This window comes from Penaeus japonicus, unplaced genomic scaffold (assembly GCF_977035675.1).
Source record: "Penaeus japonicus unplaced genomic scaffold, GWHDUDI00000001_assembly GWHDUDI00000007, whole genome shotgun sequence".
Classification (NCBI taxonomy): Eukaryota; Metazoa; Arthropoda; class Malacostraca; order Decapoda; family Penaeidae; genus Penaeus; species Penaeus japonicus.
This window is the reverse complement of record NW_028234409.1, coordinates 36,207,350-36,219,849: the sequence shown is the minus strand read 5'-3', so window position 1 is coordinate 36,219,849 and position 12,500 is coordinate 36,207,350. Positions and strand designations below refer to the sequence as shown.

The window sequence follows — 12,500 nt, the reverse complement described above, 5'->3', positions numbered from 1 at the left end:
TAATGACATATTATCAGCTGTGAATTACCGTGTCAAGGGATTACGAGCTTATGAGAAAGATCGTGATATTTCACCGCGAGAAGTGTATCATAATGTTTTGTTTTGTTTTATTGTACGCTGAATGTTAATGATATTAATGTTAACAAAAAGGGGAAAAAGAGAGAAAGAAAAAGAAAGAATTTGGAAAAGGAAAAAAAAAAGAATGATATAATTTTTTTAGAAGTTAGAGCGGCCATTTAACTTTTCTGACTTTCGTTCGTGTTCCGTTGCAGTTGATTCCTGTCTGCATTGCATCGTGATTCGGATCATTGGACTTCCTCTCCTCTCCTCTTCTTTCTTCTCTTCCCCCTGTTTCTCCTTATTTCTTCTTCTTTCTTCCTCACTCCTCTCTTTCTCCCTCATTCTTCTTCGTTTCTCTTTTTTTCTTAATTCTTCCTCCTTCTCCCTCTTATTTTCTCATTCCTCTTTCTCCTTCTTGTTTCCTCAATCTCTTTTCCCTTCTCTCTTCCTCACTTCCCTCTTTCTCCCTCATTCTTCTTCGTTTCTCTTTTTTCTTAATTCTTCCTACTTCTCCCTCTTATTTTCTCATTCCTCTTTCTCCTTCTTGTTTCCTCAATCTCTTTTTCCTTCTCTCTTCCTCACTTCCCTCTTTCTCTCTCATTCTTCTTTATTCCTCTTTTTTCTTCATTCTTCCTCCTCCATCTTTCTTCATTCTTCCTCCTTCTCCATATTTCTTTCTCATTGCTCTTTCTCCTTCTTGTTTCCTCAATCCCCTCTTTCTCCCTTATTGCTCTTCTTTCTCCATATTCTCTCATCCCCTCCTTTCTCCCTCATTTTTTTCTTATTCCTCTTTCTTCTTCATTCTTGCTCCTTCATTCTTACTCTCACCGCTACCAACCAAAGTCCCTCACCGCTACCAAAACCGCTACCGCTACCAAAGTCCCTCACCGCTACCAAAGTCCCTCACCGCTACCAAAGCCCCTCACCGCTACCAAAGTCCCTCACCGCTACCAAAACCGCTACCGCTACCAAAGTCCCTCACCGCTACCAAAGTCCCTCACCGCTACCAAAACCGCTACCGCTACCAAAGCCCCTCACCGCTACCAAAGTCCCTCACCGCTACCAAAGTCCCTCACCGCTACCAAAGTCCCTCACCGCTACCAAAGTCCCTCACCGCTACCAAAACCGCTACCGCTACCAAAGTCCCTCACCGCTACCAAAGCCGCTACCGCAACATGGTTCTTCCCATTCCAATCGACCGCTGCCATGCACAACTCAGTCAATAACCAGTTAGTCATTACCTATTACAGGCTCCCCGACCAACCATCCTCTGCTCACATGGCCTACTGGCGCGCTCTCCTTCCTGCCTGCTCACCGGCTCTGCTTTCACTCCTCGCCTGTGATCTGCTTCCCATTCCTGGAGTGCTCATCTCCTTCTCCCCCCCCCCCCTAAGCTCCTTCCTTCCTGTCCCTGCTGAGCTCTATTTCATCTCCCAGCTGAGCACCTCCTTACTGAGCTTCCCTTCTTCGTTTTGCTAAGCAAATGGAGGAGAGAGAGAGTGAGAGTGGGGGTTATATATACATGTGTGTGTATATATATATATATATATATATATATATATATATTATATATATATATATATATATATATATATATATATATATATATATATATATGTATATATTATATATATATATATATATATATATATATATATTGTATATATATATAAATGTATATATGTATATCTATATGTATATATATATATATATATATATATATATATATATATATATATATATATAATGTTTATTCTTATCAACCGTTTTTTCTGAATCACCATTAGTATGATATCATTGTCAAATTAGTTTCATTGTTATATGTATTTTTCTTTTTGCTGTCGTTGTCATCATAAGTAACAGTCTCAATTATTATTTTCATCTAGATTTATCAAAACTAAATACCGCAATTGACTTATCATCTTCTTATTGTTGATTTTAAAGAATGGATAAAAAAGATACATACACGATAATAAGTCAGATTCAAACACATATCTTATTAGGAGCAGATGCACAGAGATACTGATATGTCAATTACATAAGATCAAATGAAATTACTTGTATATAAAGACATGACATTCATAGAAAAAAAAATGAAACGAGATTGAAATTCTTTAAATGAACCATTTGGTTGCTCTATCAACTATTCATTATGACGGGACTTAATTACATGAACAAATTGATGTATAGATAATAACTAAAATAAATATATAAACACTGTGTTACCATAAACATGTACAATAGCATCCACACTCGATCATAAAGGAACCTTATGGAATCGTATCCTTTAATCTCTTCCATTCACAAACTCCTATAAACAAACTGAGTTACGTTTGTGCCATTCATAAAGTTAACACTATCATGAGTAAACAGCTGGAAGAAGAAAACAAATTCTGAACGATGGTGATTTCCATTAAAGTCCCTCGTAACGCAAAGTGAATAGGAGTGATAGGTGATATATACGTAATAAAGAGATGGAAGATAAATAGGAAGGGTATTAATTGTAATTTTGCATGGATACAGACAAACAAAAATGGAGTGAAAAGTAGAAGAGGAAAAAAAACAAAAAAACACCAAAGTTATCATTAGCGGTTTTTCGCTCACTACATTTCCTGCAATCACGAAATAATCTTAAGACAACCTAAAACAATCGCAGAAACCTTATATGCATAAAAAAAACATCACTTCTCACCCCTTCCACACATTACAATACCCCCCCTCCCCCCCAAAAAAAAACGCCAACCCCCCCCCCCCCCCAAAAAAAAAAAAAAAAAAAAAAAAAAAAATCTCACACTGACTCTCCATCTTTCTCCCACCAACCCCCCAACACAGCGAGAATGCATCAGCATCCACGTGGGGCAAGCGGGCGTGCAGATGGGCAACGCCTGCTGGGAACTCTACTGCCTCGAGCACGGCATTCACCCCGATGGCACGATGCCCCAGAACGAAGTCGACGACGACTCCTACAACACTTTCTTTAACGAAACCAAGATGGGCAAACACGTCCCCAGGGCTGTCTTCGTCGATTTGGAACCCACTGTTGTTGGTGAGTACTCTTTTTTACTTTTTTTATTTTTTATATGTGTATGTTTATTTCGAGGTGTGTTTGTGAAAAGGATGAGACGAGGGGAGGGAGTGGGTGGGGTGAGGATAGGGGGAGGGAGAGGGAGATTTGGAACCCACTGTTGTTGGTGAGTACTCTTCTTTTTTTTTTACTTTTTTTTCTTATGTATGTGTGTTTATTTCGAGGTGTGTGTGTGAAGTGGATGAGACGAGGGGAAGGAGTGGGTGGGGGTGAGGGTGAGGGGAGGAAGAGAAAGGGAGAGGGAAATTTGGAACCCACTGTTGTTGGTGAGTACTTTTTTTTTTACTTTTTTGTGTGTATGTGTTTATTTCGAGGTGTTTGGCGGTGGCTTGTGAAGAGGATGAGACGAGGGGAAGGAGTGCGTGAGGGTGAGGGGAGGAATAGAGAGGGAGAGGGAGAGATTTGGAACCTACTGTTGTTGGTGAGTACTCTTCTTTTTTTTTTTACTTTTTCTTTATGTGTGTGGGTTTATTTCGAGGTGTGTGTGAAGAGAATGAGACGAGGGGAAGGAGTGGGAGGGGGTGAGGGTGAGGGGAGGGGAGGACGAGAAAGGGAGAGTGGGAGTGGGTGAGGGTGGGGGGTGGAAGAGAGAGGGAGAGGGAGAGGGAAATTTGGAACCCACTGTTGTTGGTGAGTACTCTTTTTTTTACTTTTTTTTCTTATGTGTGTGTGTTTATTTCGAGGTGTGTGTGTGAAGAGGATGAGACGAGGGGAAGGAGTGGGAGGGGGTGAGGGTGAGGAAGAGAGAGGGAGAGGGAGAGGGAGATTTGGAACCTACTGTTGTTGGTGAGTACTTTTTTTCTGTGTGTGTGTTTATTTCGAGGTGTGTGGCGGTAGCTTGTGAAGACGAGGATGAAACGAGGAGAGGGAGTGGGAGGGGGTGAGGATGAGGGTGAGAGAGGGAGAGGAAGAGAAAGGGAGAATGAGAGTGGGTGAGAGTAAGGGGAGGAAGAGAGAGGGAGAGGGTGAGGGTGAAGGGAGGAAGAGAGAGGGAAAGGGAGAGGGTCAGGGTGGGTGAGGAAGAAAGAGGGAGAGGGAGAGGGCGGGTGAGAAAGCGAGAGGGAGAGGGCGAGAGACGGTGAGGAAGAGAGAAAGAGAGAGAGAGAGAGAGAGAGAGAGAGAGAAGGCAAATGGGAGAAATGGAGATAGGTTAGGGATAGAAAGAAAGAAAGAGAGGAAGAGGGCGAGAGAGAAAGAGGAAGAGTAAAGCAGATGGCGAAAAAAGGGAGATAGGGAGAGAGAGAGAGGGAGAGAAATTTGTTGGTCTTAGTTACATTCTTAATGAGCTAGTTCACCCTCACCCCCCCCTCCCCCACCCACCCACCCAACCACCTCGATACCCCCAAAGCTTTGACTTGAAAGAGCGTCATTATTCAAAAGAAAAACATTTACAGATGATAAGAAAGAGACAGAGAAACAGACAAACAGAGAAACAGAGAAATGGATTTAAAGTCGGAGGATTGGGGATAAATTCACGATGTGTCGCAATAATCAGTGCATTCAGCAGCAATTGCAAAAGTTAAGATAGATATAACGCAAAGCCTTGTATAAAGTAATCTTGAGGAATACATTAGCATATGCTGTAATGCTTTCTTATAAGCTGAGATGTTTGTGAAATATACACACTCAAACAATCAAACGAAAACACAATTAAAAAGAAAATAAACAAATATACATAAAACGTAATCACCAAAAGACACACACAGAAAAGACACACGCTCATACACAAACATCCACAAAACACACATACACACACACATAAGACGCACAGGTGAATTCGCACACACAAAAGAAACACGCACACACACACACAAAAGACGCACAGGTGAATACGCACACACAAAAGACACACACACACAGACACACACACACACACACACACACACACACACAAGACGCACAGGTGAATACGCACACACAAAAGACACATACACACAGAAGATGCACAGGTGAATACGCACACACAAAAGACACACACATACACACACACACACAAAAGACGCACAGGTGAATACGCACACATACACAAAAGGCCCATTTGAGGGACGAAAAGGTCACTCTCATTTGACCATGATAGTAAGCCTTAATGATAGAGGTAATCAACTTGTAAGCTTTCCTCTAAGCTCTTCAGGGGGGAGGGAGGGGGGGGGTCCAGGAAGGTGCTGTGCGCGTGAAAGCTTTGTGCGGGAGGAAGGGAAGGAAAAGGTAAGGGAGGTAGGTAGGGAGGGAGGGAGGGAGGGGAAGAAGGCAGGGAGGGAGGGAGAGAGGAAAGGTAGGGAGGGAGGGAGGGAAGGAAGGAGGGAGGGAGGGAGGGAGGAAGAGAAGGAGGGAGGGAGGGAGGAAGGGAGGAAGAGAAGGAGGGAGGAAGAGAAGGAGGGAGGAACGGAGGGAGGGAGGGTAGGAAGGTAGGGAAGGAGGGAGGTAGGAAGGGAGGGGGAAGGGAATAAAAAATAGGGGAGGTAGGGACGTAGGGAGGAGGGGAGGAAGGCAAGGAGGAAAGGACGGTGGGAGGAAAGCAAAAAGTGAGGAAGAGGGGGAGAAAGAAAGAGGGATAAATAAAAGAGGGAAGAGAGAGAGCGCGCGAGGGAGAGGGAGAGGGAGAGCGCGAGAAAAATAAAGAAAGAGAGAGAGAGCGAGAGAGAGAGAGAAAGAGAGTGCGCGAGAAAAAAAGAGAGAGAGAGAGAAAGAGAGAGAGAGGGAGAGGGAGAGCGCGAGAAAAAGAAAGAGAGAAAGAGAGAGAAAAAAAGAAAAGAAAGAGAAAGAGAGAGAGCGAGAAAAAGAGCGCAAGAAAAAGAAAGAGAAAGAGAGAAAGAAAGAAAGAGAGAACGAGAGAGAGTAGGAAGGCACTCCCTCTGGTTTATGTAGAGCGGCCACTGCTATACGGGCGGAGCAGTTATAACCAGCTTAAGGTCATGTGAGTTTTATCGGGGTTTATGAAATGACAAGTTGTTAATGTGGTATGGCAGCGTGTGGCTTGTATGGGACGTCGGTAGCATTGGGTGATAAGGGTGATAAGGGTGACGAGAGAGGAGATAGATAGATAGATAGATAGAGAGAGAGATGAGGGAGGGGGAGAACAAGAGAGAGAGAGAGAGAGAGAGAGAGAGAGAGAGAGAGAGAGGGGGGGAAGAGAGAGAGAAAGAACGAGAAAGAGAGGGAGAGAGAGAGTGGGGAGAACGAGAGCGAGAGAGATAGAGAGAGAGAGAGAGAGAGAGAGAGAGAGAGAGAGAGAGAGAGAGAGAGAGAGAGAGAGAGAGAGAGAGAGAGAGAGAGAACGAAAGAGAAAGAAAGAAAAAGAGAAGAAGAAAGAAAGAAAGAAAGAGAGAAAGAGATAGAGAGAAAGAAAGAGAGAGAGAACGAAAGATAGAGATAGAGAGAAAGAAAGAAAGAAAGAGAAGAGCCGAAATCACGGACGGAAAGACAAAACAAAAAAAGAAAAAAAAAATCACTCCTACATCCAATATCGAACATCAGCCGAAACCCTTCCGATACTCGTAAGTTGACCTCCATGCAACGCCGAGAGCAACATTCCTACTGCATTATGTCACACCGCCGGAGCTTTGTGGAAATGTCACTCTCGGATCTAGACGATTAGTTCCCTGGAGTGTCTTTTTTATCCATTTTTTAGGATTGATCTAGTTAGAGGCTTGTTAGTCATTTAGTTCGTGTAGTTAGTGGTTGTTAGATGATTAGCTAGTCTTGCTGGAATATTGTTAGTCGATTGATTAGTTTGTTTGTTTTTTCTCGTGTTTTCTGTTTTGTTATTGTCGGTTTGATTAATGCTAATCCATTTTACATATGATTTTTTTTTCTTTCTTTTTTTTATCCGTACTTTTTCCTCCTTTCCATGATTTATTGATCTAGTAACACACACACACACATATCCACACGCATACGCACATATGTACACACGATATTGATGTGCGATCGTGTGTTTGTGCTCACGTACAGTATATGTGCTATTGTGCATTTATAGAAAAGGAGGGATGACCATGTGACGAGAGCTTTCAGTATCATACGTGATTCTGCGTAACCATGGCAACGCATGTCTATACACAGACGGTGAAAGAGAGAGAGAGAGAGGGAGAGAGAGAGAGAGAGAGAGAGAGAGAGAGAGAGAGAGAGAGAGAGAGAGAGAGAGAGAGAGAGAGAGAGAAAGAAAGAAAGAAAGAGAATGAGAATAAACCAATGAGAAAGAAACACCGAGTCTGATAAAAGAGAAAGAATGCGGCAACGAGACTGAGAGAAACAAACAGATATAAACACAAACAAAAAAATCATAAAGACACAAAAAATGATTTAAAAAAAACAAAAGTAACACAGAAAAAAAACCTCCACAATCCACACAGCCCAAGTCCTTGCGTACAACCAAGGACACGACACACAAATAACTTATGTATGGTTCGGTATACACGCCCGCCACCAAGCAACCAACACCTACCTCTCTGTGTACGTGTTCCTGGAACTTGATTCCACGTTCACATGAAAAGAATTTTGTGATTGCGTTCCATATGTCTTTCCTTTTGCTTAAGAAAAGGGTAGTTTTTAAGGCGGTAATGTTTTCATTTAACTTTTTTTCTCTCTGTTTGTGATTCTTCATTTCATCATTTATGGATTTATTTTATTATTTACGTATGTAGCTATGTATATGTTTATGCATATAGCTTTATCTTGCCATTCATATTTCTCTATCTATTTCTATATCTATGTCTTATTGTCTTGTCTGATCACCCTTCTGTCTGCCTATTTTTCTATCTATATGTCTCTCGGTGTTTCTAACTACCTGGTCATTCATTTATTTGCTGAATAATATATTTATTGATTGATACGATTTTGGAGTGGCGTAACTCTACGGAATTTGTATCCAGCTTTCACTTATGAATCGGATTTCCAGGTCAACCAGCAAGAGATACAATAACTTATGTTCTCTGATATGTTAGAAGATAATCTTTGATCATATCACAGATTTGTCATGTCGTGACGTCATAATTGTAACACGACTAAATCTAAAGTCTAATTAATTGAACTTGTGTTGTAACTAAAGTAGTCTAAAGTAATTGTTAAGTATTTTTCGTTCATATTTGTTTTATGCTTTGCTAGTTTTCCATTGCCCTTTGATTCTTACATATCCGTTTTCCCCCATTTATCATAATACAAATCTTCTCTCTATCCCTATCTCTCCATCATTCCCTTCGTTTATTCATCCTACTCATTTCCCTTCACCTTTTTTTCCCCATCCCTTCTTTATAACCTCGCGTTTCCTCGCCTCTTCTCCCTCCCTCGCCCCGTCCCTCTTCTCACCCCTTCTCTTCTTATTATCCTCTACGTCTTCCCTTTCTCCCCACGTTCGTCAGCGTGACACAAAGCTGACTGCCGATCTAGCGTATCGATCTTCGCCCAAATTGTAAAGCTCGGTGTATTTTCGGTGTGCGAGTCACCCATTATGTCTTAATACTCCCGTGTGTGTGTGTGTGTGTGTGTGTGTGTGTGTGTGTGTGTGTGTGTGTGTGTGTGTGTGTGTGTGTACGTGTGTGAATGTAGGTTGAATTTCGTGATCATGGTTATTATCATCAGTTTTTTTCTTTCCTTCTTTATTTATTTATTTTTATTTGTTATGTTCATTCTTTATAGAAAAAAAATATATGTGGTAGATTACTGATAGAGGGATAAAAATAACTATACGGGTGGATTTAGAAACAGGTGCCAGTAAATGTATAAAGGGAAATTGCACTACGATTCTATACACACTCTTTTTTCTCTATTCCTCTTCCTAATTTTCTTTGTCCCTTCTCCCTTATATTCCACCTTTCTCTCTGTCTCCCTTCAACGCTATCTCTTTATTTTATTGTCTCTCCTGTGCTACCTTTCTTTTGTTATGTAATAAGCTTATTCTCTCTTTCTCATCCTATTTTCTCTAGTATGCGTGTTATTTACGAAAAGAAAATGTAAAAAAGGCGAAAAAAGGAGAAGCAAATGTCTAGAAGAAGAAGTAAAAGAAAAAGAAAAAGAAGAAAGGAAAATCCGAAAAAAATGAAAGTGAATAAAAAGAAGAAAAAGCAAGAAATTTATGAACGAAAAAAAAAGAAGGAAGAGAAGAAGAAATACAAAAGAAATGAAAGAAGAATAAAAGAACGAAAAAAAATTAAGGGGAAAAAAATAAGAGATAAGAAGAAAATAAAACATGTAATTTTTGAACGAAAAAAATGAGGAGGAAGAGAATAAGAAAAACAAAAGAAATGAAAGACGAATAAAAAAAATAAAAATAAAAAACTCATACGATTGAGAGTGTACCACATTGCCATGCAATACCCGACCATCAAGTCTTCAGAAAACTCCCTCTTTTTCTTTTCTGAATTTCTCAACTGTTAAGGAAATAAATAGGCCCATAATATACCTCACGCATTCGGTTCAAATAACCTTTACACCAACAAAGGATATGACCTTTTAACCCCATATTATTTCGAGCAACACTCTGCATTACGACTCCTTCCTTGCAGCGTTGACAGAAATCCAAATCCATCACCCCGACAGATTTACGCTACCATAACGTGTCATAAACGTGTCATAAACGTGTCACGACACACCATATTACGGTTACTTGTAAGGCAACCGGAAGTAACGGCCATTTCAGAAGGGTGATACATGCGGTGTTGACATGGCAACAGCAGCGCCCGGAAACCATGACGGTGGTGAGCTTAGAAGACAAAAAGCTGATCTCTTAAGACGTGCTTCTGAGTCGCAAACTTAAGTCGCACAGTCATATTCGTACGTTGCACATGCGAGTCATATTCGTACGTTGCACATGCGAGTCATATTCGTACGTTGCACTCGTGTGTCATATTCGTAAGTCGCACATGTGAGCCACATTCGTAAGCTGCACATGTGAGCCATGTTCGTAAGTTGCACACGTAAGCTGCACATGTGAGCGATGTTCGTAAGTTGCACACGTAAGTTGCACATGTGAGCCATATTCGAAAGTCGTACTTATGAGTCGTCCCCGTAGGAGTTCTACTACGACTTTAACATTGATGGAGGAGGAGGATGGAGATTGAAGATCCATTCCTTGCTCTCGCCTTTTGACTTCCGTGTTGCACCTTGCACACAGCTGTTTGCAACGTTGCACACACCAGTACGTTAATGTTGCGTGATTCGTTTGGCTTTCCTGTGATGACTTGGAATAGGAGAAGGAAGAAGAAAGGGAGGAATGGGGTAGTAGAAGGAGGGAAGCAGACGGAGGGAGGAAAGAAGAGGGAGAGAGGGGAGGAAGAAAGGAAGAAAGGTGGGAGATGAGAAGGTAGAAGAAAGGGGGTGAATAAGAAAGGGAGGGAAGTAGGGACATTAGAGAAAGAACGAAGGAAGTAAGGAGACAGGGAATTAAAAGATAGGGAAAGAAGGAAAGAACAAAGGAAGTAGGTGGCTTAAGAATTAATGAAGAAAGGAGGAAGGAAGGAAGGGAGGAAGAGGAGATGTAAGGAGGTCTGACATGAAAACGGTGAATGTGGAATATTGCGTTCGATAATCAGAAGCATTTTCTTTTCTTTTTCTCTCTCTCTATTTCTTCTTCTTCTTCGTTTTTCCTTTCGTCATATTTTCATTTTTCTTTTTTCTCTTTCCTTTCGTTCTTTCCCTTCTTCCTCTTCCATCTCCTTTTCCCCCTTTCATCCTCTTCTTTTTTTATTCTTTCTCTTTGTTTTCCTTCTTCTTCTTCTCCTTCTACTCTTCCTCCTCCTCCTCTTCCTCTTCATCTTAACGGTGTGTGTGTGTGTGTGTGTGTGTGTGTGTGTGTGTGTGTGTGTGTGTGTGTGTGTGTGTGTGTGTGTGTGTGTGTGTGTGTGTGTGTGTGTGTGTGTGTGTGTGTGTGTGTGTGTGTGTGTGTGTGTGTGTGTGTGTGTGTGTGTGTGTGTGTGTGTGTGTGTGTGTGTGTGTGTGTGTGTGTGTGTGTGTGTGTGTGTGTGTGTGTGTGTGTGTGTGTGTGTGTGTGTGTGTGTGTGTGTGTGTGTGTGTGTGTGTGTGTGTGTGTGTGTGTGTGTGTGTGTGTGTGTGTGTGTGTGTGTGTGTGTGTGTGTGTGTGTGTGTGTGTGTGTGTGTGTGTGTGTGTGTGTGTGTGTGTGTGTGTGTGTGTGTGTGTGTGTGTGTGTGTGTGTGTGTGTGTGTGTGTGTGTGTGTGTGTGTGTGTGTGTGTGTGTGTGTGTGTGTGTGTGTGTGTGTGTGTGTGTGTGTGTGTGTGTGTGTGTGTGTGTGTGTGTGTGTGTGTGTGTGTGTGTGTGTGTGTGTGTGTGTGTGTGTGTGTGTGTGTGTGTGTGTGTGTGTGTGTGTGTGTGTGTGTGTGTGTGTGTGTGTGTGTGTGTGTGTGTGTGTGTGTGTGTGTGTGTGTGTGTGTGTGTGTGTGTGTGTGTGTGTGTGTGTGTGTGTGTGTGTGTGTGTGTGTGTGTGTGTGTGTGTGTGTGTGTGTGTGTGTGTGTGTGTGTGTGTGTGTGTGTGTGTGTGTGTGTGTGTGTGTGTGTGTGTGTGTGTGTGTGTGTGTGTGTGTGTGTGTGTGTGTGTGTGTGTGTGTGTGTGTGTGTGTGTGTGTGTGTGTGTGTGTGTGTGTGTGTGTGTGTGTGTGTGTGTGTGTGTGTGTGTGTGTGTGTGTGTGTGTGTGTGTGTGTGTGTGTGTGTGTGTGTGTGTGTGTGTGTGTGTGTGTGTGTGTGTGTGTGTGTGTGTGTGTGTGTGTGTGTGTGTGTGTGTGTGTGTGTGTGTGTGTGTGTGTGTGTGTGTGTGTGTGTGTGTGTGTGTGTGTGTGTGTGTGTGTGTGTGTGTGTGTGTGTGTGTGTGTGTGTGTGTGTGTGTGTGTGTGTGTGTGTGTGTGTGTGTGTGTGTGTGTGTGTGTGTGTGTGTGTGTGTGTGTGTGTGTGTGTGTGTGTGTGTGTGTGTGTGTGTGTGTGTGTGTGTGTGTGTGTGTGTGTGTGTGTGTGTGTGTGTGTGTGTGTGTGTGTGTGTGTGTGTGTGTGTGTGTGTGTGTGTGTGTGTGTGTGTGTGTGTGTGTGTGTGTGTGTGTGTGTGTGTGTGTGTGTGTGTGTGTGTGTGTGTGTGTGTGTGTGTGTGTGTGTGTGTGTGTGTGTGTGTGTGTGTGTGTGTGTGTGTGTGTGTGTGTGTGTGTGTGTGTGTGTGTGTGTCTGTGTGTGTGTGTGTGTGTGTGTGTGTGTGTGTGTGTGTGTGTGTGTGTGTGTGTGTGTGTGTGTGTGTGTGTGTGTGTGTGTGTGTGTGTGTGTGTGTGTGTGTGTGTGTGTGTGTGTGTGTGTGTGTGTGTGTGTGTGTGTGTGTGTGTGTGTGTGTGTGTGTGTGTGTGTGTGTGTGTGTGTGTGTGTGTGTGTG

General features: G+C 42.4%; 1 protein-coding gene across 3 annotated transcripts in view; it reads left to right on the top strand.

Annotated features, from left to right (window-relative positions):
• Window positions 1-12,500, top strand: part of LOC122254635 (tubulin alpha-1C chain) — a 59,713-nt gene that overhangs the window by 6,115 nt on the left and 41,098 nt on the right. For all 3 annotated transcript variants that reach the window (XR_015191172.1, XM_043018436.2, XM_086538712.1), the window contains exon 2: window positions 2,893-3,106. Coding sequence is in view for 2 of the 3 variants with exons in the window: in XM_043018436.2 (XP_042874370.1) it covers window positions 2,893-3,106 (214 nt within the window). In the remaining variant the exon portion in view is untranslated. The remainder of the gene's footprint in view (window positions 1-2,892; window positions 3,107-12,500) is intronic.